Raw genomic sequence first — 27,018 nt, 5'->3', positions numbered from 1 at the left:
GGGGGGGGGGTCGTCAGGGTCTGTAAAGCTCTGTATCTTCCCCGGGATTCTCCACATGAAGGAGCTGCGTCTCTCTCCTCCTCTGTGTTGTTCCTCGGAGTTTCTGTCCAAGGTGCTGAAATCTGCTGCTCCGCGGACAGGTCACGTGACTGCGCTTCCTCCCCCTGCGAGAGCAGGATGCTGCGCGCGCGCCAGCGGGCGCTTTTGTGCGCGTGTGTAGGCTACACACGGGGACACCTCAGTCCTCCTCATCATGAGCAGTTCGGGCTCATGAGGAAGGCTTTTCTAAGGCGGCTCTGCTGTAGCATTGCTCGCAGCGTGGAGTTCGTGCGGTTGAATGCGTAACTTTGACTCTCTACGTGCATCATTTTCTTCTTTTTTCTTTTCTTACGCCGTTGCAGACATTAGTGTGGCAACTGTGGACGGGCACACAGGAGTGGGCTGCTGCCCACCAAGTCTGACTGTGTTTCGGAGGTGCTGAGAAGAAGAACATGTAAGAATCCGCAGGCTTCCCCGCAGATTCCTCCCGGATTCACAGCCAACATGCAGAAAGGGATGAGACTCAATGATGGCCACATCACCTATCTGGCTCTTTTGGCGAAGAAGGATGGGACGAGGCGAGGTTGCCTGAGTAAGAAAAGCTCAGACAACACAAAATGGCATTCAAAGTGGTTCGCTTTATTGCAGAATATGCTGTTTTATTTCGAAAACGACTCCAGCTCACGCCCCTCCGGACTGTACCTGTTGGAGGGCTGCGTTTGTGACAGGGCACCGTCACCGAAACCGTCTCTGTCAGCGAAGGAATGCTTAGAAAAGCAGGTAAGATATTGATCACCCGGGGAGCTCCCATAAGTCTCACTGACTGACACTGTCAAGGTAATCCGTCTCAGTGAGCGGACACACTCAGTGATGCTGCTTGTTGTGATTATCTTGATGGAGGAAACTTGCTTTTATCTGATGTGGCTCTCTGTTGCAGCGACATTCATGGGAGAAGGTGTTTTCGCAGCAGAATTGCGTCTAAAACGACACAGTTGCTGTTTTTATCCTTATTTATCACGCAAACAATGTCCCAGAGATGTTCACTTGACGTTCAGTGTTACGTAATGGCGTCATCCTAACTGATTGATTGTCTCGATTCTGCACTAAAATAGCTTCGCAGCTTGCCTCTAACGTAACTCAACAAATGCACGAAATACAAACACACACAGTGGGTTGAACTCAACAGGATAGATGCGATTCTCGGTGCAAACTTTGCAAACACAGGAACTAGTTTACCTCTCTGCACTTCTTTCCTCGCTACAGTCGTAATATGTGTTTGTATGTAAGAGTATGTATGTATGTATTTTTAGACGTCTCAAAGGTTCAAGGGTCGCAGCTCATATGTAGGGAGTAAACTTAAACAGCATCCAAACTTTGCAGGTTGCCATCTTGCGGAGGAGAGCTGCCCCCTTCCCTGTCGTTTTGACGTATTGATTTAATTCCTTGTCTTGATATTAATAGCATCCTACCTTGGCAACTGCGTCTCCCCGTTTCATAGCGGCTTGGTTCATTTGATAGCTCTCTCATTATCACGGGGTTGTTAACGGCAGCCATGAATGAAAACCAAACATGTCCCAGGCATGCTTTTGTTTCTCAGTACGTCCCCCATTCGTTTTAATTCCTCGGGCATTTAGTGCCATGGATTAACATGTGTGAGGGCTAAACAATTTCCACTGTTTTTTTTTTTTTTTTGGTTGTTTTTTTTATGCCAGTATAAATAATCTCAGCGAAAGCATGGTTGCCTCTAGCGAAACAGTTAGGGGGGGTTAGGGAGGCTGCTGCTGCAAGAAATAAACCTTGTGGCATAAAAGCATTTGAGAGGCAGAGAAGTGGTCAAGCTGCTGTGAGCTATGACTGCAGTCACCTTCTGAAATCTGCTCTGCCAGCTGCAGTCTCCTCTGCATTCCCTGCAGCAGAGCTGATGAAGAACTGAAGTTAAAAAGTCAAAGTTTCATCTGTTCAGTCATCATAATATTTGTTTGTCAGGCAAACAGGTGGTCGTTTTCCCCCCACTAATGCCATTAACATGTTCAATTTGGCAGTTGCCATTGGATGAGAGACATTTTATTTTACAGTCTTTTGAGTGTATGTTCGTTTTCACTGTAAATGGTGGAAAACCTTGTTTTGTTTTGTTCCACTTTTACTGTATACCAACAAAGCTGCACAACAAATGAAAGGCAACCAAGTGCAAACTAGCACACAGCATGTTTGCAGCATGGCATTGGAGTGTTTAGTCTTTTTTAAATTATATTTTTCAAAAAATACAAAAAATAACATACAAAACATTGATTAACCCATTGTGGGAATGTTTGATAATATTTGCACATATTCAGAAATTTAACGTTTACCCATCTTTTATGAGAATCTTCCCAATTATTCAGCTTCTATGGGATGAAAATGTAGGTAGTCCGGTTGTGAGTTAGTTTTTCCTGAGTTATAATATTTATATTTTACTGTATAATCTCTAGAAAAGAATTGTCTACAGACAAACAAACAACAACTCCTACAGTTACTGGTTTCCATCAGCTGTACCTGCTGACTCTGTCCATGGTGCTGAACTCTGCTGTCATGTCATGTTCTTCAAACACATGCCCTCATTTTTGTCTTGTGATGGAGTTAACAAAATGAAGGTTTTTGGGGATACAGACTTAGCAGGAAAAATACATACATAATCCTAAAAAGTAATATCTTGCAGCCATGTGAACTTTGGCTGTCCACTCAAAGTTGCAAAGGACAGTTTTTTCCTTTTTTTACCAAAGTAGTTGTCTAAAATAAATCAGACCCTAATTAATGGTAGCAGATCAGAAAAAGCTCGCATTCGTCATATGTGTTGTTTTTGGAAGGCATGGACAAACAACCTTCTTTATCGTTATGAGGACTTGCTGGTCACTCTCTTGGCATAAACTATTAAACTTTAGTCACTGTAAATTCGGGGTTCTGGGAATGAAATATGGACTGAGCGACATCAACCATGACAGCTGTTCATGCAGGCTGCTCTGGTGAATTTATTTCAACAGTGAATTAAATGAATTTGAAAGCCTTCAATTAGCATGACACAGTCTTCTGTTCAGCACGTGTCCCTTTACATAATATGTGTCAGGAATAAATTCTCTTAGTTTTGTGTTATTTGTGTGTGTGTGTGTGTATGTGAAAATTTGGTGTATTAAATGTGCACACGTATATAAAATTTGGATGTTCGGCACACTTTATCACGTGCAATCATTCATGCCAGTGTAATACATATGTGTCCACATCTGTAGATCTTGTGGGACTTTTGTGCATGGCTTGAAGTCTATATTTGCCTCACTGTGTCATCCCGCATACGCCGATGTCGATCTATAAAAGGTGAAATGAGGACAAAAAGAGTAATCAATGCTTCAGGTGTCTGAGGGCATACAGATTTCCTTTTCACTTTCTCCACTCTGGAAAAACAACAAATGACACTCGAGTCAATGAGCAGACTGCAGAGGTCATCCGAGGCAATACTACTGTAGATTTCTGACATTAAACCTGTTACATATGCAGATTACAACAGATTCCACATTTCTTTTGACGTGTTTGTGGTGGTTCGTGCTTGTACGTCTGTGTGTGCGCGTGTGTGTGTCAGAGCTGCAGGAGAAGGGGCCGGGCGAGTGCTGGATCTTATCTGTGTGTGACAGGGAGAGGGACAATGCAGCGAATAGATGCCAAGCCAACTGCCACCTTGCAGGGCTACAGCGCTTTTTATAGCCCTCACTCCTCAAAAAGGCAAAAGATCTTTCTCTCCCTCCCTCTCCGTCTGTCTCTCCGTTCTCATTGTATTCTTTGGAGTGTTCTACTTTTTAAATGTTCTTATTCCCCATTTAGAAGGCGAGCTACGTTTAAGCCCACAGTTACTATGGCAACCCCTATTTGCATCTGAAAAAGTGCATTTGAAGGGGCCAACGAAATGTGCAACAACATGCCTCGGCATTGTGCTTCACTTAGCAAGTACAGCAAATATGGACATATGAGAAATGTGATGCGGGTCGTCTCAGGTGGTGGTGGGGGTTTATTATATCTTTGGCACCATGAGTATCAATATTCCAGATATATTTCCAATTGTTTTGAAATGTGTAGTGTCTAATGTTTAATGCATTTTTCTTGTTTCATGATTTCAGTTTCAATTTATACTAGCTACACTTTCAGTTCACTGCAGATGGTTCAAATTATGTAATAAACAAACATTACCATTATGTACTTAACCCTTGTGTTTTGTTTACATTGGTTTTACTTTCCCATTGTTAGGGGTCCCATAGCCTCCGCCACTGTATTATTATTATTATTATTATTATTGTTATTAATTTTATTATATTATTATTATTATCATTATTTAATCATTATTTTTATTTTCTTCTGACCTAGAAAAGGCGTAACATTTTCTTTTGCTTGAAACTGGATTTACACATTTAATGGAGATGAAAATGTGGAAATGCCCATTAACGATCCAGTGTGTAACATTTAGGAGGATCTGTTGGTGGAAACTGAATATAATATGCTTACCTATTTTTTCATTAGCGTATAATTGCCTGAAAATAAGAATCATTATGTTGCTGTTACCATAGAATGAGCCCTTTATAGGCTGCAATGTTGAACCACCACATTTCTACAGTAGCCCAGAAAGCACAAACCAAACACTGGCTCTAGATAAGGCTGTTTGCGTCATTTGCTTGTTTCTTCTGCACTCGGAAGGGGAGGGTGAGGCGAGGGTTGCAATCTGCAGCTACAATGCTAGATGCCACTAAATCCACCACACTTGTCTTTTAAGCATTGTTATTACACCAAAGAGGAAACACCCTACAGTGTTTACCCTACAGTCAGACATTGCTTATTTTTTAGAATTAGAATTGATCTGATGGTCAAACAATTTCCAATAACAAAGACTTTTCGGGGATTTGGGAGGGTATAGTGCTATGAAAGAAGTACTGTCAGCACTAATCACAAATGACAGACCTTTTTCAAAGCAGATATTTTGACATGAAATAGTAGGGTAAACACATTTTTTGTAGCAGACTCTCAAACTCATAATAAGCAATCCTTATAAAATTAGAAAAGGTATAAAAACAATGTTAAGTAGGTTTTGGGAGTTGTTAATGAGGGCCTGGGGTCTCCATGATCCCAAACTGAACATTATGGGAGCTGTAAAGTAAAAAAGCATGGGAGCGTTTTAAAGTCTACTTTTTTATTTATTTTTTTAATAAAAAAAAAAATCAAAGAGGTTTTTAAAGACAAAATTGCTCTGAAGTTTAACAACTGAAAGCCATGTTTATGATCATCATTACATAAATAAATATGTTTCATCTGTTTTCTTTTTCTCTATTCCAGAAGAAATTTAGTAGTTTTTGTTCATAGATTTTAAACAAGGATTTACTACTGGCTACGTTGTTTCACTTACCGAGAGATAATGTCTCTGTGGCAAAAAATGTAGTGACGTGGAGCTAAATATAGCTGCCTAAAAGGCTTGACACACCAGCTCACAGGAAGCGGGAGATGGGAAGCACATTATTGACAAAGGCCCATTCTGCTGCTCATCAGGAAATATGGAACATTACTCCCCTTCACAAATGATTTGCTCTTGGCATTTGGGAGGGATAAAAAATCCAATATATTGGATTTGTGGGGGTCTATTTACAATGCATCAGTGTTATATAATTTGATGCGTTTCTACCACAAACAGGCTGTCTGTACTATTATCACAATGACCACCACTTTGTTGATTTGAGGATTTTTATCTGCTAAGCCTATTAGAAAACAATTCCACATGCATTTGCCATAATTGCCATAACTGAGCCTTTAAGGCTGTAGGGTCACTGGAGATAATTGGTGAGGGAGTAAAAAGGGGTGATGATGTGTTTGTGTCACTAAAATGGAGCGAAATCACCGGGACGAGGCAAAGCACAACTAAACAAAACATGGCGTCAGTCGAGAGGCTTCCACCAATTCAGAGGTGAGTTGCCAGGTTACAGACTGAATGCACAGAGGCTTTATAATGAATCTCTCAAGACTTTCCCCTCAGGATCTCTCTCCCTCTCATCCACACACATGGACATGCATGTGTGTATATATACAACTTCACTTCCAACAAAATGCAGGTTTAAGATAAAGCTGGTCAATGATGACGAATCATAGATGTTCCTGCAGTTTATCAAGGAAACAATGTACATCTTTTACTCTGTAACTGTTTAATATATTCTCATTGTCTCATTACTTGCTGAACAAACATTTGACTCTTCCTATGATGTCGTCTTTCAGTATTACTTCACTGTCACGTTTAATCATGACAACCAGAAGGCTCTGGAGCTGCGCACAGAGGACGTCAAGGACTGTGATGAGTGGGTGGCTGCCATTACACAGGCCAGGTACTTCTCACACATGACCCTTCACCAACATACACACATTCAGCCAAGGATGTTCTTATGTTGAGAATATTTGTGTGTTTGTACCCTGTGATGTAGCCCTGTTTAATCAGTGACTGTGAAAAATAAGTATAACCCTTACCCTAGAAGAGGGGTAGGAAACCTGCCGGTCTTTAGCCCCTCTCCAGTGGCTCCCTGTGGCTTTGACAAATAGATTTTTTTTAAATCATTGTCGTAGGCCTAACATGATTCTTACATTCTCCAATTGTAAAAATCTGTAGCCATTACTCACCGAATATATTTTTTAAAACATTTCATCAACTAAAATATGCATCATATGTTATGTCCTGACCTGGCGCATTTTCCTCTGTTATTTATATTTATTTATTTATATTTTGCTGAACCTCAGTAGTGGTGGACCTATAGATTAGCACGTAATTCTTCAATTTATCGGACGGCATTAAAATCACCAAAACTGGAGATAAATCGTTTCCCCTCGACAGCATCAAACTGGTCAATTACATTACTATTAACTTCTTACAGTCTGATGTTTTAAAGTTCAACTGAAATTGGACCAAATCCTTTCAGTGCACTGGAAAAATGCACTGCTAACGTCATGTTGAAGGCTAGATGGCTAATTAGCTGCTCAGCACATTAATCAGCATCTAAACATATACCTGCAGATGTCACTTTGGTTCACCATGCTGGTGTGGTCCTTACTCTTCAATACTACTAACAACACGCAGTCTATGTTGGCCTAGGTTACAGCGCAAAATGTCTACTCTGTCTCTCTTCCCTCTGCCAGCTGCTGTCAATCAAAGACAGATAAGCCCCCCAGGCCAACTGAGACCGCTGACAGTATATGGCTGAGACAAAAAGTATAATTTTCTGACCATTCATTTTTAAAACTTGTTGACTACAAAACGGGATTACTAAATGTGATTTAAGTTGGACTTAAAAATGAATAATATACAATCAGCTGTATCATAACAAGAATTAAATGTGAGGCTGTACTTAAGCACAGTGGTCCTTTGAGTGAGTATGGCTTACAATGACAATGTTAACAAGCTGATGTTTAGATATGTTTACTGTTGCGTAGCATGAGGGACTAAAAAATTACAGCTGAGGTATTTAGTAAACCAAAGTATTGGACAATCCAAATTTGATCCTAATCAAGAAGACAGGGGATCAGCAGTCATTCTGATTCATACTCTTGGAACCATGGAAACATGATTTGTACAAAATCTCATGGTAATTTACGTAACATTTGTTAAGATATTTCTGTCTGTGTTGGGCAAAGCCGCCCGTAAAATCCTGCTACTAGTGTGGCTAAAAAAACATTTGTGTTAGTTTCAAATGTCCGATTAAGTCTAATTCATTAATTAATGGCGGCTTTATACTAAACACATAAGAACGAGAGTAGAATAAAGAGCAGCACAAAACAGCTGGCAGAATGGAAACAATCTTAATATTAATTTGATAAAACAATATTCCTGTGTCCTCTCAGATATATTCTGCCAGGCTTCAGATTTTCACTAGATCCCATTGCATGCATGACGAGGAGCTCAGTGCATTTTCAATTTTATCGAACTTTTGCCACACAACCTGATGGAAAGTCAACGTAGGGCGAAGTGTTATGGCTTGCAAAGCTTCCTGGGAGAATGCAGATGCTCTCCTCTTCGGAAGTAATGGCCTTGCTCTGTTTAATGTTATACTTTTCGTTTTGATGTGAAAGCCCTGTTAAACAGAGAACTGAATCTTTTAAGATTCCCTCAACTGGATTATTGTGTGGATTCTTGTTATTATTATAATTTGAAAACCTTTATATAAATTAATAGAATAAAATGTATTATTATGAAACTTGATGCACGGAGTCCTGAGATGTATAATGAGCGAAATGCTCCTCTAAGATTCAGAGACAAAAGAGGGTCATGAAAACCAAGCAATACAATCACTCTAAATGTCAGCAGTGTGCATTTGTATGGCGAAAGGTCAATTGATTGGACTCATTCAAGATTATATTGATTAATGCTCAGTCAAGGCCGCAGCACTTACTGTACAAGAGTAAGTTGGCCTGTAAGAATGTAATACACAGCAGGGCAATGAAAATCTGTATTTACATATCAACATATTGCTTTTTTTTCCAGAGGATTTTGATGTCTGGATGCCATATTCTAATACTTTGGATTTCTTTTTTGCTACTTCAGCACATTTCAAATTTAACAAGCTGTTTTGCAAGGTTGAATCAAATTAAACTGAAACCCTTTGTTGAACTGGGTAATGTACAGAATTATTGCTCATGCAGACCCATCCTTTGCACATGGTTTGCTTAGCCCACAAGTATTTGAAGAATTGGTTGTGTAAGTGCCTGCTCTCTGTGCGGACGTAAGATCTCTGGTTCAAACACATGCTGATCAGAGGTCTGCTTTTGCTTTGATAAATCTATGGAGAGCCCATGAAACATGCGTTAATTAGGTCCTTACAATGTCTCTGTGTGTGTCTGTATAGTTACAGGAACCTGGCTACAGAGCATGAGACCCTCATGCAGAAGTATCTCCATCTACTCCAAATAGTGGAGACAGAGAAAACGGTTGCCAAGCAACTTCGACAACAGATAGAGGATGGGGAAATCGAGATAGAGCGGCTAAAATCAGAGGTAACTTGCCTTGTAATTTCACGCTAGTAATACCTGTGTATGTGTGAGTGTTTGTGTTTTGTCTTTCTGTATGACACACAGTGGAGACAGAGAGAGAAAGTAGTCAGGCACAGAGTATAAAGACAGAAAGAGAGAATAGGACAAAGGTCACGACCCAGATTACAAACCGCAATGTTGTGAGTTCGTGGCGAGCATCGTAGCTTGCAGCGCCCCTGGGATGTCCTTGTTAGAGACTCGGCAATACTGTTGAGTGTTTTGTATCCTAATTATTCAGTCTAAACTAGATCAAATGCATCTCTCTTTAATGTGCTAATGGCTAGCTCCAATTCAATTGAATGTTTTCAATATGCATGAATCAGCTTCTATTGTACTTGATACTGCAGTCCGCACCAGAAAATGATAATCATCTGTCTCACTTTTCATGGCTAAAACATGTACTAGTAATGGATTTTGGGTTGTTTTGTTTAATTCCAGTCCTTTATTTAAGCTGTCTATTCTTATTCATACACTGTGTCATTCTAATGGAAGTAAATGAAACAGGAATGAATAAAATAAAATAGGAAACATTTTGAACCAGCTGGTACAGTTTGTTCTTGTATAAATTCTGAAACCAGCTAATGGACGGTAACAAAGTTGAACAAAATACAAAAAACAACCCAGAAACATTAATAAAACATTGATAATAAAAACACCGAGAGGGGTGAGAGAATATGACATGATCAAGATGATGAGTAGGATTTTAGCTACATACATTATGAGGTACTCATCTTAGTCCACTCAGCAAAAGCAATGTTTGATTTGTGTTGAATTTCAGATTGCTGGACTACTCAAGGACAATGAAAAGATCCAGTCAAATCCAGAGGTACCTCCCAGTGAAGACGACACAGAGATCAAGAAGATCAAAAAGGTGAGATCTGATTGTTTTGCTGCTGTGCACTTTTAAAGAAGAAAGCCTGACTGACTGCAGTTTTCTTGATGAAAAACCAAAGTAAGGACAGGCGAAAGGGGGGAGCTTTTATGTAAAGTTTGATCTGTTCATCATTGATTGATATGGTTTCCTTTAAACAATAAATCAGTCTGCAGTTCCCCTCAGGTCTACAGAGCGTTTTAGTGTCTTTCAGCTCATTCTGGCCCACAACTTTACTGAATTTTTAATTTCATCTCATTTAGCAACTGAAGACGTAGATGTTCTTCTCAGGGGTTGGTGGAGAACAATACAGAGCTTAAAAGAGAATGAATATTGGATTTACATAAAGCATAAAACACGTCTCGAAAATAAATGCTAATGTCTGCAAGATGTGTAAATAGGCTACAACTTTTTAAGGTAATAATGTGTCAGTGTTGTGATTACAGCTTGTTGTGCTGCTCCCAAATGACCAATTAATACAGGTTTTAGTACAAATAGGAATTCTCTAGCTGCTAACAATGTGACGGCCCAAACAAGAACTAGCTTTAGCATGTAATGTTAAGATACAAATCTGACTGTTATTCAACTTATGGTGCATTTGTGCATTGCTCTTCATCATGTGAAGTTGTAAATGGTTTACTACCAGGAAGGATTGTCTACATCTAGCGATGGCTTTTTTTACTGGTCCACGTTAAGTGACATTTTAAGTAACACTTCCAAAACCCACTGGATTACCTGAGAAATGTATAGTCACAAATACATACATGCAGACACAAAAATGTAACTTTTGTATGCTACCCTTTTTTATCACAGGTCCAGAGTTTCCTGCGAGGTTGGATTTGCCGCAGGAAGTGGAAAACCATCATCCAGGACTACATCCGTTCACCCCACGCTGAAAGCATGAGGAAGAGAAACCAGGTGGTGTTTAGCATGCTGGAGGCCGAGGCTGAATACGTCCAGCAACTCCACATCCTGGTTAACAACTTCCTGCGACCACTCCGCATGGCTGCCAGCTCCAAGAAGCCGCCCATCACACACGATGATGTCAGCAGCATCTTCCTTAACAGGTGTCTGGTTGTGAGACTGGTTGTGATAGTGGTGTGACTCGGCACAGTGAGAGCTGCCAACACTTGTGAATGGTAGAGGGAGAAACAATAGCTCATGACCACCGTTTTGCTTACTTGTTTTATCAGTGAGACCATCATGTTCCTCCATCAGATCTTCTACCAGGGTCTGAAGGCCAGGATAGCCAGCTGGCCGACACTGGTGCTGGGTAAGAAAGACACAGACAACACTCATAGTTGAACATTAGGCTGTTTTATGTTGGGATTATTTACAACCTGTTTCATTTTAATTAAGATTTAATAATGACACAGACTGTCAGGCTGAATTCAGAGTATAAATGAGTACACATCACTGACTGAGAATTGAATTAAGGTGTTTGCAGATACAATACAGAGTGACTGACTCTAAACATAGCCTGTGTTTTTAGCTGGAGCTCATTGTGCATTATCCCGGTTAAATAAAATATTTTATGATTACTGCACAGGAAATATCTTGTATCAACAAAGCATATTGTATATGTTCATGAAGATGTCTGCTTCTCTTTACAGCTGACCTGTTTGACATCTTGTTGCCTATGCTGAACATCTACCAGGAGTTTGTGAGGAACCACCAGTACAGCCTGCAGATCCTGGCCCACTGCAAACAGAACCGAGACTTCGACAAGTTGCTGAAGCAGTACGAGGCTAAGCCCGACTGTGAGGAGAGGACGCTGGAGACCTTCCTCACTTACCCAATGTTTCAGGTAAGATTCCGGGCTTACAGTGGGCATGACCGCACTATTATGACACAATCCACACACAATTTCATATAGCATACTGCGTCATTTGTTAAGCCTGTAAATTAAATTTTTTTAGTGCAGTGTCAGTACCCCTACACTACCCTCCTTCATTCTATTTTTTAAAATTCAAAAGTATGTATTTGATTTTGAAAAAACGTATTGCACCGGAAAAACTGCGGTAAAACGTATATGCAATATTGTATTAATTTAGAAAAATACTGACCTGTGTTGTGTTTTTAAACATACATCATATCACACAGTCTTGTCTGGCAAATCACAGATGAGTTAGACGTTTGTTATAGAGCCAAAAATCTATTTCAAAATTGACGCATGCCCATTGGACAATATTTGTCATTCTGATTTGGTCTAAACCGGACCAGTGATTTCTCGAAGATAACATTTAATGTAAGTATAAAATGTGTTGACTGTTAATCATAGCTCCCCTATCAGGGCAACAGGTGTAGAATTTAAACACCAAATTGCATCGATTCAAAATCTTTCCATTCATCATAATCATATCAGCAATGCAGCAGTTATGGCCCTTATAATGCCAATATTAGGCAATCAATGTTTTGTGAGAAAATTAATAATTATATATATAGTTCTTGAATTGGAGCATTGTAAGATGTCAGAAATTCTGTGTTGTAAAGAACAACTTGTCTCAGGTTTCTTAAACTTCAGTAATGAGATGACGTGCTAACAGCAGTTGCACTTTTATCCAACAACCTGTGTTCAGTTGATGGACGAAGCTACTTCAATAGCAAAACAATGACGCAGAGACTCACACTTAAAGTGAAGACATAAAAGTGGATATTGTGGTGACAAAAGACATATAGTGTTTCATGGAATATTTATTGAAAAGGTTTTATGTGACAAGTGAAAGTGAACAGAAGTGCCATTGTTATAAGCTTTATGTTAAAAGAGAGATTCAAAGTCATAGTCAAAGTGACACATTTTTATTTATTTCAAAGATGATCTTTCTGCCTTTCAGACAAACCCTGGACAGGCTTTATGACCAATTAAATACCAGTCCAAGGCCATTAGAATCAAGATGCTTGACACTGCTTCATAAAAAGCTTTAAATCTCTTGACCTTTCAAAGTTTAAAGTGCATGTATGTGTGTAACACAAAAAGATTAAATATATACTAATTTCAATAAGTGGTTCAAACATCTCTCTGTTTCTCTCTCAGATCCCTCGTTACATCCTGACATTGCATGAGTTGCTGGCTCACACCCCCCATGAGCATGTGGAGAGAAACAGTCTGGACTACGCCAAGTCAAAACTGGAGGAACTTTCCAGGTAGATCAGTCAGTCAATCAAGCAGCTGAAAATGAACCGTATGTTGTATACTTGATATGTTACAGCTCAAAGAAACTTCAAGAGCTTTCTAGGATTTAATCAAGAATTGTATTGTATCTGCAAGCTAACTGCATAGGTCATTAAATTGTATGTTTGTATAACTATGTCATCTGCAATTAAATTGTTTTTGTTAATCATTCATTTAAACAAGTCTGAGATTACAGTGTGTATTGAAAGCATTAGCGTGTGATTTTGTGGAGGGATACTGTATTATCAATGAATTCAACTTTAACTGTGAAGTACCTGATCACATGATTTTTTTTTATCCTTTCAGAATCATGCATGATGAGGTGAGTGAGACGGAGAACATCAGGAAGAACCTAGCTATTGAGCGGATGATTGTGGAGGGCTGTGAAGTGCTGCTGGACACCAGTCAGACATTTGTTAGGCAAGGTAAGTGTGTTTCATAGGTATATTGGTTTGTTTGACAAGACAATTGAGGGTAAACATTAAACTGAAACTTTATTCAAGGAAATGTATTTAATTTATCTAATCAGGGATTCCACATCTCAACCCACAACACCAAAAGAAAGGTCACGCAACCAGCTGGACAATTTACTCAAAAACTGTAATCAATTTACTCATTGCTCATTGAAAAAGTAATTACATGACTACTAATTAAGCAACAGCAAAAGTAATGCATTACATTAGTAACAAAAGTAAAGTAATGAGTATAGTTTACTGTTGTTACTCAGCCCAGCTCAGTCAAAAGTGCTTTTAAACAACTCCAATGTGTAGAAAATAGAAATTGAGACATTGTGGATTAAAACGGCCTACGATTTGGAGGGATTTACTGACAATGACATTATTAGTGTCTTAATGGAAACTGTTGGATGAGTCAAACACAAATGTACAAATGTGTACTCTGTTAGATCTAATTTAGGAGTGACAAGTATTACCACCTGTGATGGATATTATCATCCTACACAAGCTTAAATGTCCCAAACAATATGCCAAATGGGGCCAATACTGACAAAAGTGTATTACAGTAAAATATAAATTGCTCAACATATATTAAACACCATCCTCACACGTCTCTCCTGCAGCCTTTTCTGTTGTGATGCATCACATGTACTCTCACCCAGGTGTTCAACACTATCTTCCATCTTTGCAGACATGTGAACAAAATAATTGATTACTGACGCACAAACACAAACCTGCCACAAATTCTAGTGCAACTGCAACAGAAGTTTGAATAATTAAACAAAAGATTTACTCTTGAAAATTACAGACACAGTAGGATTAAACATCCACACGTGATTATACAAGGGTGTGGACCTGAGGGAGTGCCATTTAATTATTCCCATTAAAGGCTTTCAAAGGTTAGACACCAATTATAAGATCAAGATCAAAGTCTGTATGCAAATCACATGTGTTTTCTCATGTGTTTTTGTGTGTGTGTGTGTGTGTGTGTGTGTGCATGGTATTGATACTCCACAGGTTCTCTGATCCAGGTGCCGATGAGCGAGAAAGGGAAGATCACGAGAGGCCGACTGGGCTCTCTGTCGCTGAAGAAAGAAGGCGAGAGACAGTGTTTCCTCTTCTCCAAACATCTCATCATCTGTACCCGTGGCTCTGGGGGAAAACTTCACATCACTAAGGTACAGTAGGACTGTTACCGAGACGATAAGTGACTAATACTAACAGATTACAACACAATAAATTGAAGTAAACTCTTAAATTATCTTATAAAAGAGATCAAAGTGGTAGTAGCTAATTCAAGTAATCCAGGAGTTGTAATTACATTACACTGGCATGAGATACTGAATAATAAAGCCTCGCATTTGGTCCAACTGTTATTGATGTATTATCAACCCTTAACATATTTAATCTCAAAAGGGTCTTTAAAAAAAGTGTTTAAACATACAGTATAATATACTGTAAAAGCAGGAACTGGAACTAACTAAATAAAAGACCATAAATGATACATAAAATGACATGTGATATAACCTAAATTAAACTAGTAATACAATTAAGACATTACCTTATTGATCTCCAAAGATGCAGGTAGCTTTTCTCCAGAAACTGTTTTAGTCACATATGCAAATTGTATGATATTGATTTTATGTTCTTAGCAACTGTAAATCATAGATCCAGAGTTTTCCATTGGTGGAGACTTTTACAAAGTCTGTTCTGTTTTCAGCAGCATTTGTTAAGACCTATCAAATTATACATACGCCTCCACACCGTTTATTAGCCGGTAATAAGCTGTATGTGACCTTTCAACCCTGTCACAGAATGGAGTGGTCTCTCTCATAGACTGCACACTGATGGAGGAGCCAGAGGGGACGGATGATGAGTGTAAGTTACTACATCACATTTTCTATGTTTAATACGTATATGTAGATGTTTACATGTACTGTGTGTAGTTGTAGACTACTACACACACTATTGCTATCATCTTCTCAAACTTTCAAACTTTACAAAAGATAAACTTGCAGCAATGGTCAGTATGTAACACAACCATGAAGTCTCTGAGGAGTAGAACGTCCTTTATCAATTACCCATAGCTGGCTACTTTCTTGTCAATAATTCATAAATAAATCACTTTGATGTCTGTCATTTTGTTTGAAAATTGATGAAATTATTTTGGTAGAAGAAAGAAGTCTTCAGATATAGAATTGTGTTTGTGGGTAGGAGAAGATTTTGTATTTTGAGTATTTTTCCTAATGTTAACCTGACTCATGGCACTTACATCATTTCTACCTTTTCCCCTTCACTCCCGCAGTAACTGCTGTGTTGGGGGTAGCAAAAAGTGAGTAGTTACAATAAATCAGTACAATAAAACTTGACAAATCTCTATAATAATCCTGTTTTACATCCACTATCCAGAGAGTTGTAGACTTTTTCTTCTAGAAAGATGTTGTTGACTCACTACTATCAAATTTAACCAAACGATCGCAGTCATAATTGTTGACTGATTGAATGGTGTCGGTCATGACTTGCACATGATTTAACCAAGGTAACCACAGTGAATCATTGTGAATAGTATAATAATGTGCTATGCTTTGCTTTCATACCACACTTTCCAAATTAGAGGCTGCAGATGGAAAACACATATCTGCTGCTGCTTTAAGATGAATGTAGGGATTTAATCTTCAGAAGGAGAAGGCTTTCATGCAGTGTAAACCAGTGTAAAGGCAGTTTTTTTTTGCAACAGATACTGGTAAGAATAATCTTTATCATAGTACGGAAAGCTTTACTGAACACGACACCTGTATTTATAATGTTGAGCTCAAATAATGGTCGGGGGATGTCCAGAATGCATCCCATTACTGGCAAGACCATCTGAAAAATCACAGCAGGACTCGCTATTACACAACTCCTTGATGATTTTTCCTCCTTGTACAGTAACACGCTAGGAGATTCTCATAGGATTTTTATTAATTTTCACATTTAATGTAAAATACATATATATGCATATGATTTCACATTAAATCTAAATTTGGCGCTCTCAGAGCTTTGTTTTTATTTTATTTTGCCATTTCTGTTTTCTTATTTGTTCCTCTTTCCTCTAATAGTGTTTTTTTCTCAGTATGATTTATTTTTCCCTGTTACAATATAATCAAGGTGTTGAATTTGTGCCTTGCAGCCAAAGGGGAGCGGAGTGGCCAAGACACAGAGCACCTGGACTTTAAAGTTATGGTGGAGCCCAAAGACGGACAACCCTTCACCGTCATCCTGGTGGCTTCATCCCGACAGGAGAAATCAGCGTGGACCAGCGACATCAGCCAGGTACGTGTCATTAGAATTTACAGCGAAGACTGTAGGCTGCCCTCAGACACTTCCTCTATATTATGAGAAAAAAGCTAGAAGGCCAGTGTTGAAACTTACATGAAAATGACAGTGGAACTTAGATTATTTATTAAGTTATTGTGGCTGCTACTATAAACAGCAATGACTAAACCCTGTGTTAATCTACACCAATTGTAGGTCAGTTGGTATGGAAGTGGAAGTTAAAGCATAATGAAATATATTTTGGGACAGAACATAATCATTAAAAAGATTGGAGCAGAAAAGCACTGCAGCTTATGGTCATTAGGGGTGGAAAGTTGTATCATCCGCAGGTTTGTGAACTCACTCTCCCTCTTGCTTTTTTCTGTCTGCTTGTCATACAGTGCATTGACAACATCCGCTGCAATGGTCTTATGATGAACGCCTTTGAGGAAAACAGTAAAGTCACCGTGCCACAGATGATTAAGTGAGAGTCGGCCACCATGCACGACTGCACACACCTAATACACATGCACAAACAGAGATTGTTATTGGCATTGCATAATCATGACGCAAGAAGATTTGTGCCCAAACTCACACGTTTGTATATTCTATAGGCTCTAAACTTAACCGTCATAACTATAACTGACCTAAAACTAATTTGACCTTTAGCCTTTAGTTTTAACTCTTAAACAACCCTTTAAAGAAGTGCTCACAAAGAATAAAATATAATTATAAGAGTACACTCACACTCAAACATTGAGCCCGGTCCACACAGCACATGTGAGCAGTGCGGGTGTGTTGCTGAACATCTTGTTTTTTATTTCAGTGCCCATGTTAACAGGTTAGAGCAGCCACACTTTACAGCTACATTTCAGCTGTGGCTGCAGCGACGCTTCACTAGTGGGTTGAGGTCTTGTATATTTTTTCTGCGAGCCACGCGTGGTTCTCAGCAAAAATAGCCAGTAACGTTATATCAGGACATAAAGTATACACCATTCACTACAGTGTCTATTTCTGTAGAATATGTAACAGACATGAAAAAAACTAACTTTTCTTTAACTCAACACCTTCTGTATCAAATTAAAAGCCCTCTAACGTTTCTGTGGACAGAATCCATTCATTTGTTAACAAGGCTTTTATTGTATTGTATTTATCAAAGGCAAGAAAGCTATGGCTGGCAGAAATGCTCTCAGTGTTGACACCACAGGTGTGCGAGCCACAGCAGTTCAGCAATCACACAGTGCTCATGCATACTGTGTGGACAAAGGGTTAGTGTTGCAGCTGAAGAAATTACCAGTCTCCTACTGTGTGTATGTATACACATCCACCAGTAGAAAATCTGGGCCCCCTGAATGCAACTCAGTGACTCTGACACAATACATGTCTGCAATACTTTGCATGTTCCCTTAATTGATTCTTTGAGCCCTTTCCAGCCTGGGATACCTTGTTTCATTAATGGCCCTTAGAGGCCAGTGGGACAGACTTACAAGACAGTCTCCATCAGTTTTTAGTAAGACTGTATAGACAATGCAACTTATTTTGAAGCTGCGTGTGAGGCTAGAAATACAATGTTTTGCAGAATGTTAGTGTGAGTCCACATTTTTCACATTTTATTTCTGGTGGTCTTCTCTGATAACTGTATAGTGTGTTTCCAGTAGGGAAACAACCCTACCTATAGCAATGTTAATGCTCTAATCTAATGCTCCCCACTGACCCGCATGTGACCAGAAAAGTATAATAACTAGAGGTGGGCTGCATAAGTAGAGGGAGCTAAATCCCTGTGAGTAACATTCCTAACTTCATTCCTAACTCCAACACAGGTCGGACACCAGCTTGTACTGTGACGATGTCGACATCCGCTTCAGCAAGATGATGAACTCTTGCAAAGTGCTGCAGATCCGCTATGCCAGTGTAGAGCGCTTGTTGGAGAGGCTGACCGACTTGCGCTTCCTCTCCATCGACTTCCTTAACACCTTCCTCCACTCTTACCGCGTCTTCACCAGTGCTGACGTAGTGCTGGACAAGCTCATCACCATCTACAAAAAGCCCATCAGTGCCATCCCTGCACGGTGAGTGATCCACTGAGTGAGTTGATTCTAAGAGGTTTAATCAGGGATTTTATGAGTTTACTGGTATAAAATTGTCCACACTAACCATATTTTAGTTGTAGGCTAACAGAGGGGGTTTGAAGATGGCACTTTGCCGTTGTGAACCCATCATTTTATTTCTTGTTCTGCAAAAACATGTGTGCCTGTGTGTGTGAGTACAAATTGTTTCATTTGTTTGATAATGAATGACATTCCCATCAGCCTAAGCTGTACAGTAGAGGTAAGTCCTAATTAGCAAGTGCTATTAGCATGGGGACATTAGTTAAAGGAGCACAACTGTGTCTGTTTAAAGGCCAGTGTTTGGTTTGTCTCTTCTGGGCTACTGTAGAAACATGGTGGTTCAACATGGCGAAAGGCAACCTCAACATCTATAGATATAGATTGCTCATTCTATGGTACAAAAACATAAAGATTCCTGTGTGCAGGTGATCATACAATAACAAAAACATAGTTATGCATATTCTGCCAAGAGATCCTAAATGTTACACACTGGACTTTGAACTATAAGACACACTACATATTGATTAAAGCTCACCAATCACAGGAAAAGTGTATGAACCAGCAGAAACAGCAGATTTCAAGTAAAACAGAGCATGGCCTACCTCTGTAGCAGCGTTTGCAATTGTGATTAAGTCACAGAAATGTTTCTATTATTTTATCTACCTCTGCATATTCTCTGTTAGAGTTTAAGTGGACGCCTTTAAGAAGCAGAACTAAAATGGTTTGTTACTTTAAACTCCTCCAAGCAAGTGAGGCCAATCCCTGTAGCTTGTGACGACTGAAAAAGTTTGAAATTTCCACACATTTCTCCTGAGGATGCAGCAACAGTGCTGTAATGGTGCAGTGAAAAGGTGGGACTTCCCCAGTGTCTCGATTTGTCTTTGCTCTCACGTGGACTGTCTGTAAGAAGCCCATCATGCTATCATAGCCTGTCCAGGTGTGAAGGGACTAGAGGAGAGGCAGTGAGAGGTCACATAAACACATCCACTCCTCTGTCTTCTGTCCACCATCACAGTTAATTGGGTCCTGCATCCACCCACCTCTGCCTAACCCCTCGTCTTTCTGATTCCTCACTGTACCCTTTTCCATTCTCTCACTTTTATTTTTCTTTCCACAAGTCTGACCATTCCTCTCTCCGCTGCGCTGTCACCATGGCAACCCTTCACTCTGCTGCAGGACCCCACCCTCTCCCTCTCTCCTCGTCTTCTGCCTCCCTCCCTTCCTCCCTTTCTCCCATCATCTGCAGCAACTCTACGGTATTAAATATTGATGGTGGTGTTTTGCACCCAGACCCTGCTCTCCTCTCCTCTCCTCTCCTCCCTTCTTTTTGTCTTACTCCTCTCTCTTCTCCTGCTTAATTATCTCCTCCCGTCTTTCCTCTTTCCTGCTTCATTTGTGTCCTCTCTTGACTCTCTACTTTGCTTTTTGCTTTGCTTTTTGTTTTTCATTTTCTTTTTGACTCCCCTTCTCTACTTTTCCTTTTCCTCTACCCTCCTAGCTTCCCCCTTCCTTCCCCTATTCCCATCTTTGTTCCTCTCATCTTTCTCTCATCTCATCTCATTTCATTCTTTTACAGTTTTTGCAAATTTAGGCGAGGAGACACAACATGGCTGCATCTCACACCATACAGGGCTTGAGGCTTCCCATTCGCCCACTCCCAGCCAGCAGCCTTCGCTGTGGTGGAATCCATATCCACTATGTTGCTCCTCTCTCGCCCCCTCCCTCTCAGCCTCACTGTTTTTGCCCCTGCTTTTTTTTTTGCACTGCACCTCTGTCTCTTTCTCTCACTTTCCCTCTCTGTCTCTATCTGGCTCCCCCTTTCTCTGTGTTTCTCTCTCCCCGTGTCTCTGTGGGCCTCCCCAGGGCTGGTTGCTGTTGGCAGCACCCGTGCCTCCCACACTGTCACTTGACATGCTATTTATAGGCCTTCAGAGGGGGTGGCTCTCAGTGCAAGGAGGATGCTGTCTTAAACAATGTAGCTTAAATAAAAGAGGCAGGAGCTCCCAAAGAGCCCTGTGGTTAATGTCTTCCCTCTCTGCTTCTATGTACAGACACCAAGTGCACCATGCACCCCCATTAGCACCATTTCTCCCCTTTCTACTATCTCCTATTCAGGTCACTGGGACTAATAACCCAAAATCAGAAAAGTGATATTTATTAGTAATGAAAGGTGCTCTTCTTAATGTTCATCCTTTTGTCTCTCTCCCTTTTCTCTTCTCTTTCATTCTATTCTTTTTTCTGTAGTTCTTTGGAGCTTTTCTTTGCCAGCAGTCAGAACAACAAACTCCTCTACGGCGAACCACCTATGTCGCCACGTGCCAGCCGCAAGTTCTCCTCCCCTCCTCCTCTCTCCATTACCAAGACGTCCTCGCCCAACCGCCGTCGCAAGCTTTCGCTCAACATCCCCATCATCACGGGGGGCAAAGCCCTGGACCTGGCTGCACTCAGCTGTTCTCCCAATGGCTATGCAAGCATGCACTCCACCATGTCGCCCTTCAGTAAGACCACCCTCGACATCAACAAGCTCTATGTGTCCAGCACCATGGCCAGCAAAATCTCAGACGATGGAGAGACCAAAGCCGAAGGCAAGACTGAGGAGTCTGTCCTCAACAAGCAAGGTCAGACTCACTGTCCGAGGGATTTTGCTCAGTTTTAATGAGGCTCACGTGTATTGTGGAAGTATTTTCCACTGCTCATATCTTGTATGTATCCTATGCTCATACTAGAGTAAATTTTACTGCCTGTCCCATTAAGGTTGTCCAGTATATTTTGCGTGTAAAGGAAAAATAATCAGCTCATTTAAACAGTATCTGTTATTATTGATCAGTAGTAATACATCCAAGTAACCATTCATGTCATTTTAATTTAAAAGACTATTTTTATTTTAATGCTGATGATTATCAACCATAAAAAATTGAAACTTCGCACTTGTTTCAGACTTTATGGGCCCTGGAGTTTACTTCATTTTTGTGTAGAGATTTTGCTGTCTTCTCTGCTTCAACATCTTTGCCCAGCTACCCTCAAGCCCAACCAGACAGTTATGTCCACACATTTCTTCTTCTTTCTACTTCTTATTCTCTGTCTTTTTTTGTGATTGTGAAACGCTTTTTTCCTGTCCAGATCTGTCGGTGAGAGAGGAATGTGATGAGGACCCAAGTCAGAGTGACGAAACAGAAGCAGAAATGTCTCCTCCCAAGTCACCATCAACACCCAAGAACGTCAAGTCCAAAAACTCTGGTACAGTATATTTTGTCTCTCCGTCACTCTCTCCGTGTTGGGACCCAGTGTTGACCTGTTTAAACTGTTCTTTAACTAAAACCCTTTAAGAATGTCTTGATCAACTTTTGAATCCCAACCCACCAGTTAAAAAAATAAATGAGTTGGCAAGAATGTTTAGTAACTTGGCAAGAATGTCAGAGCTGGCTACAGTAGCTTAGTGCTTGATGCTAGTGACATACAGTACTTGCCAGCGGAGTGTCTTGGCGGATAAGAATATAACCAAATAAAACCAATAATAATAGATCATGTCAATAACAAAAACCATTGGTAACATGAAGCACATTTAACAGGCCTGCTTTTCTTGTGTTACACCCTCTGTGAGGATTTGAATGAATCATTCCAACTGGCAGATTACATGACTTAACTTGTCAGAAAACCAGATAAGATGAAATGAGCAGTTATACTGAAATGAAACTGAAATTTAAAAAGAGCAATTGTCCAGTGGAACTCCAGTGAAAAGACCTGTACAAGAATTAACACCAGTTGGCCTTCAGATTACAGGTCAGAACGTATATTACCTGACTGTCAGCAGTGGCTACATAGAAGTATCAAACTTAAAGCAATAGTTCAACATTTTTGGATACAATTTTTGTGAGTGTTACTACTCTTATGTAAATCTTTCAACACTTGTAAATAAAAAGCTTTTGTCACCTGCCAGTGACCTTACCCTAGCTTGGCATAAAGGCTAGAAACAGGGGAAAAAAGCCTGGCTTTGTCCAAAGGTAACAAAATCCAGTACCAGTATCATTAAATCTTACTAATTAAGTTATATTTCATTTGTTTGATTTGTACAAAACAAAGTATTAATACATTGTGGTTTTATACAGGGTTATGTGCTGGACTCTTTCTTCACTGGGTGCCGTGACTTTTTTGTCTTACCTATTTCTCGGCAAGACAGGGAATAAGCATACTTCACAAAATGTTGAACTTTTGTTTTAATACACATTTACTCTGAGTCACGCAGAGTGAACATTTCAAGTACTGAGAAAAAGGACTTGTACAAAGCAGGGGAAACTGGCAGCTGTCTCAGCGTAGTAGAATAGGGTACATTTTAGGGGCAAATCATGTTTTCACTGGAAATGAATGATATCAAAGTGTCAGTGTGATTTTAGATCATTTTTTCCATCCAGCAGCATCAGATTGTGCGTGAGAGAAGTCAGAGAGGTTGAGATGAGAAGAGCAATTCAATGAGCTAAATAAACCCTGCTACAGTAGACTGTATAGCAAACTTTTTTCTGAAAATGACAAGCGTAACTACAGCCAAATAAGGTCTTGATAAAAACCACCCACAGCCTCCTGGCCCTCCCCATACAGCATAGAGAGGGAGCATCCACCCCGTAGGTAGTCAGGCACAATTCATCCCCAGTGTGTTCTCTTCCCACGGTGCTGGATACAAGGGAAGCCAGTGCCTTGTGTGAGTAGGTGGAAGGAAACCTTGTACCTTAGCAACGATGTGCATGTTCTTCTATACCGCCCCCGGCTGAACGGAGGAAGGCAGGGAGGAAGGGAGGGAGTGAAGGAGGGAGGCAGACACAGTGGAGTGTACACCGTCACTGCACGAGCTGCAGGACACACTGTGCTGGGTCTGTTTTAGCTCTCTGTTGCCCTCCACTGGTCATCAACTTTGTTTGATTATACACATATAGTCTACCCACAGCACCTCACAGAATGGACGAGCCACTGGCAATTTCCCTTATAGCCTTATCAGAAATGTAGACTGAAAGTGTCGTAATATTGGTGTTTGAAAATATGAAATGTTCTAAGTTTAGTGTAAGTATCCTTTAACCTTTTAATAGCAACAATGAAGAGTAAATTAAGAATTTAAGAATCTATGTTTTGTTTCCTTTCCTACAGAGTTTTCCCTGTTTTCCTTCAACAATGGCATGGTGGTGTCATCTTGCCGGGAGCTGGACAATAACCGCAGTGCCCTTTCTGCCGCCTCGGCCTTTGCCATCGCCACTGCTGGTGCAAATGAAGGCACTCCTACCAAGGAGAAGTATCGCCGTATGTCGCTTGCCAGCACAGGTCAGTCACATGAAAGGACCCTACTTCTAGTGACCAATAGAGAGACTTGTTAAGGCCTATCTGGAAATGTCCTGTGTCTGCTATTGTTCCTCTCATTTAGATATTACAGAATTGAAAGTAATCTAGTGTAAATCCAAGTATTGATTTGATAACAGATATCTCTGTAAAAACAGTTAATGTCTGGACATACAGTAAATCAGGTAAAATCATCATTGGTCCAAAGCATAAGCAATGTAGTGCCTCATGACCACCAGGGGGGGCCCAGACAAATTACAAATGTGAAGTCCTCTGTTAATTTTATGCCATCATTTAAGTATTTGTTTCATTTTTATAAATAAATAAACAGATGTTCCTGTACAAAGAAGCAAAATAACAAAACATAAAGGAAACAATGAGTATGCGGGTAAAGGTAATAGTGTTATATCATATAGCTGACTGACTGTAACTTTGTTAAACCTGGTTCCAGGTTTTCCTACAGACCAGAGGAATGGGGACAAAGAGTTTGTTATCAGAAGAGCTGCCACAAACAGAGTCCTGAATGTGCTGCGTCACTGGGTCTCCAAACACTCGCAGGTACAGTTCACCTTTCCCCTACTATCTTTTTTCTTTCTATCTTTCTATAGCTTTGCAGAAGAAAAACAACACTTCTGTAATGACTCTGTTGTTGTTCTTCAGGACTTTGAGCTGAACACAGAGCTGAAGATGCGGGTAATTGGCTTCCTGGAGGAGGTGATGCATGACCCAGAGCTCCTGACACAGGAAAGAAAGGCAGCTGCCAACATTATCAGGTTGGTTTTCTGTTATCATCGCTTGATTGTACATACAGTCATATATGACATGCCTGTTTGTCTGCACCCTGTAGAGAAAAGTTTCTGCAAGTATTTCTGTATGCATTTCTGTATGAGTATTTCTGATGCCAACAATCAATCATGGTAATAAAAACAGGAACTGGAGATGCAGTACATGGACCCAGGTCCTGGCAAAAATCATAGCCCTGGTAGACACAAAATGAACTTGGATACTGGCCGTGGTACAAATACAAGAAACATTTCACATTTTTTCTTTTTAAAGTATATTTTTTGGGCTTTTATTGCCTTTTTTATAGTGACAGCTAAAGGTAGACAAAGAAAGGGGGGCAGAGAGAGGGGATGACACGCAGCAAAGGCGGCAGGTCGGATCCGATCCTGGGCCGCTGCCAGCAAGGACTCAGCCTCGGTATATGGATCGCCAGCTCTACCCACTGAGCTAACCGGGAACCCAACATTTCACATTTTTTCTGAGCAGCACTTCTGAATTCTGAAGTATCTTTTGTTCCTCTGGTGAAGACAAAACTGGTTTTTGCATTGGTACAACATGGAAAAACTTGAGTGGAAACCTCAGCACGGTGTGTGATCTAAGCTGTCAGCATGCAGTATTGCTGCATTTTCAGCCTGTGGAGCTGAAGCCAAAAGTGCCTGTAACCTAAACTTAACAAAAAGAGAAATGAACACCCAGTGTACTGGGTCAAGTTGGGCACTTTTGGACAAGTGAAATCCATTTATGTCTATTAAGGTCATGGTAATTGTGGACAAAACTGGCAAATTATGGCACTTTTCTCTTTTTGCATGTAGGACTCTCACTCAGGAGGACCCTGGAGACAACCAGGTCACCCTGGAAGAGATCACACAGATGGTGAGAGGAAGATTACAAAAGCCTTTTAAGTACAAAAAAACCTCTTACTTCTTAAGATTACTGAGTGTCCTGTAAAAATGATTTGTGCCTTAGTTGTGAAAATTCTTTTCACTGTGTGTGTGCGTGTTTGTGGGTGTCAGGCCATGGAGGGACTGTAAGACTGAGCCATTTGAGAGCCACTCTGCCCCAGATAGCTCACACTGCTGGACCACCTGGTCTTCAAGGTCATCCCATACGAGTGAGTACACACGCATACATGTGTACAAACACACAAACACTGGCACTGAATGTTGGTATGTTTTTCATGGCTGATTATTTGAAAATACATATTTTTTTCTCCAGGGAGTTCTTTGGTCAAGGCTGGATGAAGAACGACAAGAACGAGAGAACTCCGTACATTATGAAAACAACCAAGCATTTCAACGATGTATGTGTTTACTCTGGTATTGTAAATATAAAGATAAATGTGTATTGTGTATGTAGATAGATAGATAGATAGATAGATAGAATAGATGATAGATAGATAGATAATAGATATAAGTGTAGATAGATAGATAGATAATTATCTATTTTTTCTTATTTTGTCAGATCAGCAACAGGATTGCCACAGAGATCCTGCAGTGGGACGATGTCAACATGCGATGGCGGTGATCGAGAAATGGGTGGCAGTGGCTGACATCTGCCGCTGCCTCCACAACTACAACGCCATGCTGGAGATCACGTCCTCTCTCAACCGCAGTTCCATCTTCCGCCTCAAGAAGACCTGGCTGAAAGTCTCCAAGCAGGTATCAGTCATTTCTTCCAGCAGTGAAGTTAACCAAAAGGATTGAGGATCTCCAGGTTTTAGCTTCATGGTTCAAGTAATCACTAAAGTTCAGTTGTCCCAGGCACCTTAACATCACCTGAAGGAATAGTTTGCCATTTAGCGGAATATGTTTATTTTTCTCTCTGGCCAAGTATTAGATGAGAGGATTGGTACACCTTTCATGTTTTGTACACTAAATATAAGGCTATAGTGACTTCCTGGTGTTTTGTTGT

The 27,018-nt window shown here is 40.3% G+C and overlaps 1 protein-coding gene across 1 annotated transcript in view; it reads left to right on the top strand.

Annotated features, from left to right (window-relative positions):
• Nucleotides 1-238: 238 nt before the first annotated feature.
• Nucleotides 239-27,018, top strand: part of LOC118321102 (ras-specific guanine nucleotide-releasing factor 1-like) — a 28,432-nt gene continuing 1,652 nt past the window's right edge. The window contains 26 exon segments of the mRNA XM_035652295.1: nucleotides 239-819; nucleotides 6,310-6,416; nucleotides 8,922-9,069; nucleotides 9,884-9,976; nucleotides 10,790-11,043; nucleotides 11,170-11,249; nucleotides 11,590-11,783; nucleotides 13,011-13,120; nucleotides 13,455-13,573; nucleotides 14,621-14,781; nucleotides 15,418-15,481; nucleotides 16,773-16,915; nucleotides 17,299-17,381; nucleotides 18,718-18,966; nucleotides 21,250-21,623; nucleotides 22,126-22,242; nucleotides 24,139-24,309; nucleotides 24,776-24,882; nucleotides 24,985-25,097; nucleotides 25,920-25,980; nucleotides 26,037-26,044; nucleotides 26,130-26,170; nucleotides 26,173-26,218; nucleotides 26,323-26,407; nucleotides 26,569-26,620; nucleotides 26,623-26,771. Coding sequence (XP_035508188.1) covers nucleotides 544-819; nucleotides 6,310-6,416; nucleotides 8,922-9,069; nucleotides 9,884-9,976; nucleotides 10,790-11,043; nucleotides 11,170-11,249; nucleotides 11,590-11,783; nucleotides 13,011-13,120; nucleotides 13,455-13,573; nucleotides 14,621-14,781; nucleotides 15,418-15,481; nucleotides 16,773-16,915; nucleotides 17,299-17,381; nucleotides 18,718-18,966; nucleotides 21,250-21,623; nucleotides 22,126-22,242; nucleotides 24,139-24,309; nucleotides 24,776-24,882; nucleotides 24,985-25,097; nucleotides 25,920-25,980; nucleotides 26,037-26,044; nucleotides 26,130-26,170; nucleotides 26,173-26,218; nucleotides 26,323-26,407; nucleotides 26,569-26,620; nucleotides 26,623-26,771 — 3,405 coding nt within the window. The 5' untranslated portion in view covers nucleotides 239-543.

The sequence above is a fragment of the Morone saxatilis genome, unplaced genomic scaffold (assembly GCF_004916995.1).
Source record: "Morone saxatilis isolate NCDOM2014 unplaced genomic scaffold, NCSU_SB_2.0 Contig11, whole genome shotgun sequence".
Taxonomy (NCBI): domain Eukaryota; kingdom Metazoa; phylum Chordata; class Actinopteri; family Moronidae; genus Morone; species Morone saxatilis.
Note: the sequence above shows the minus strand (reverse complement) of the source record. Positions and strands in the feature narration are given on the sequence as shown.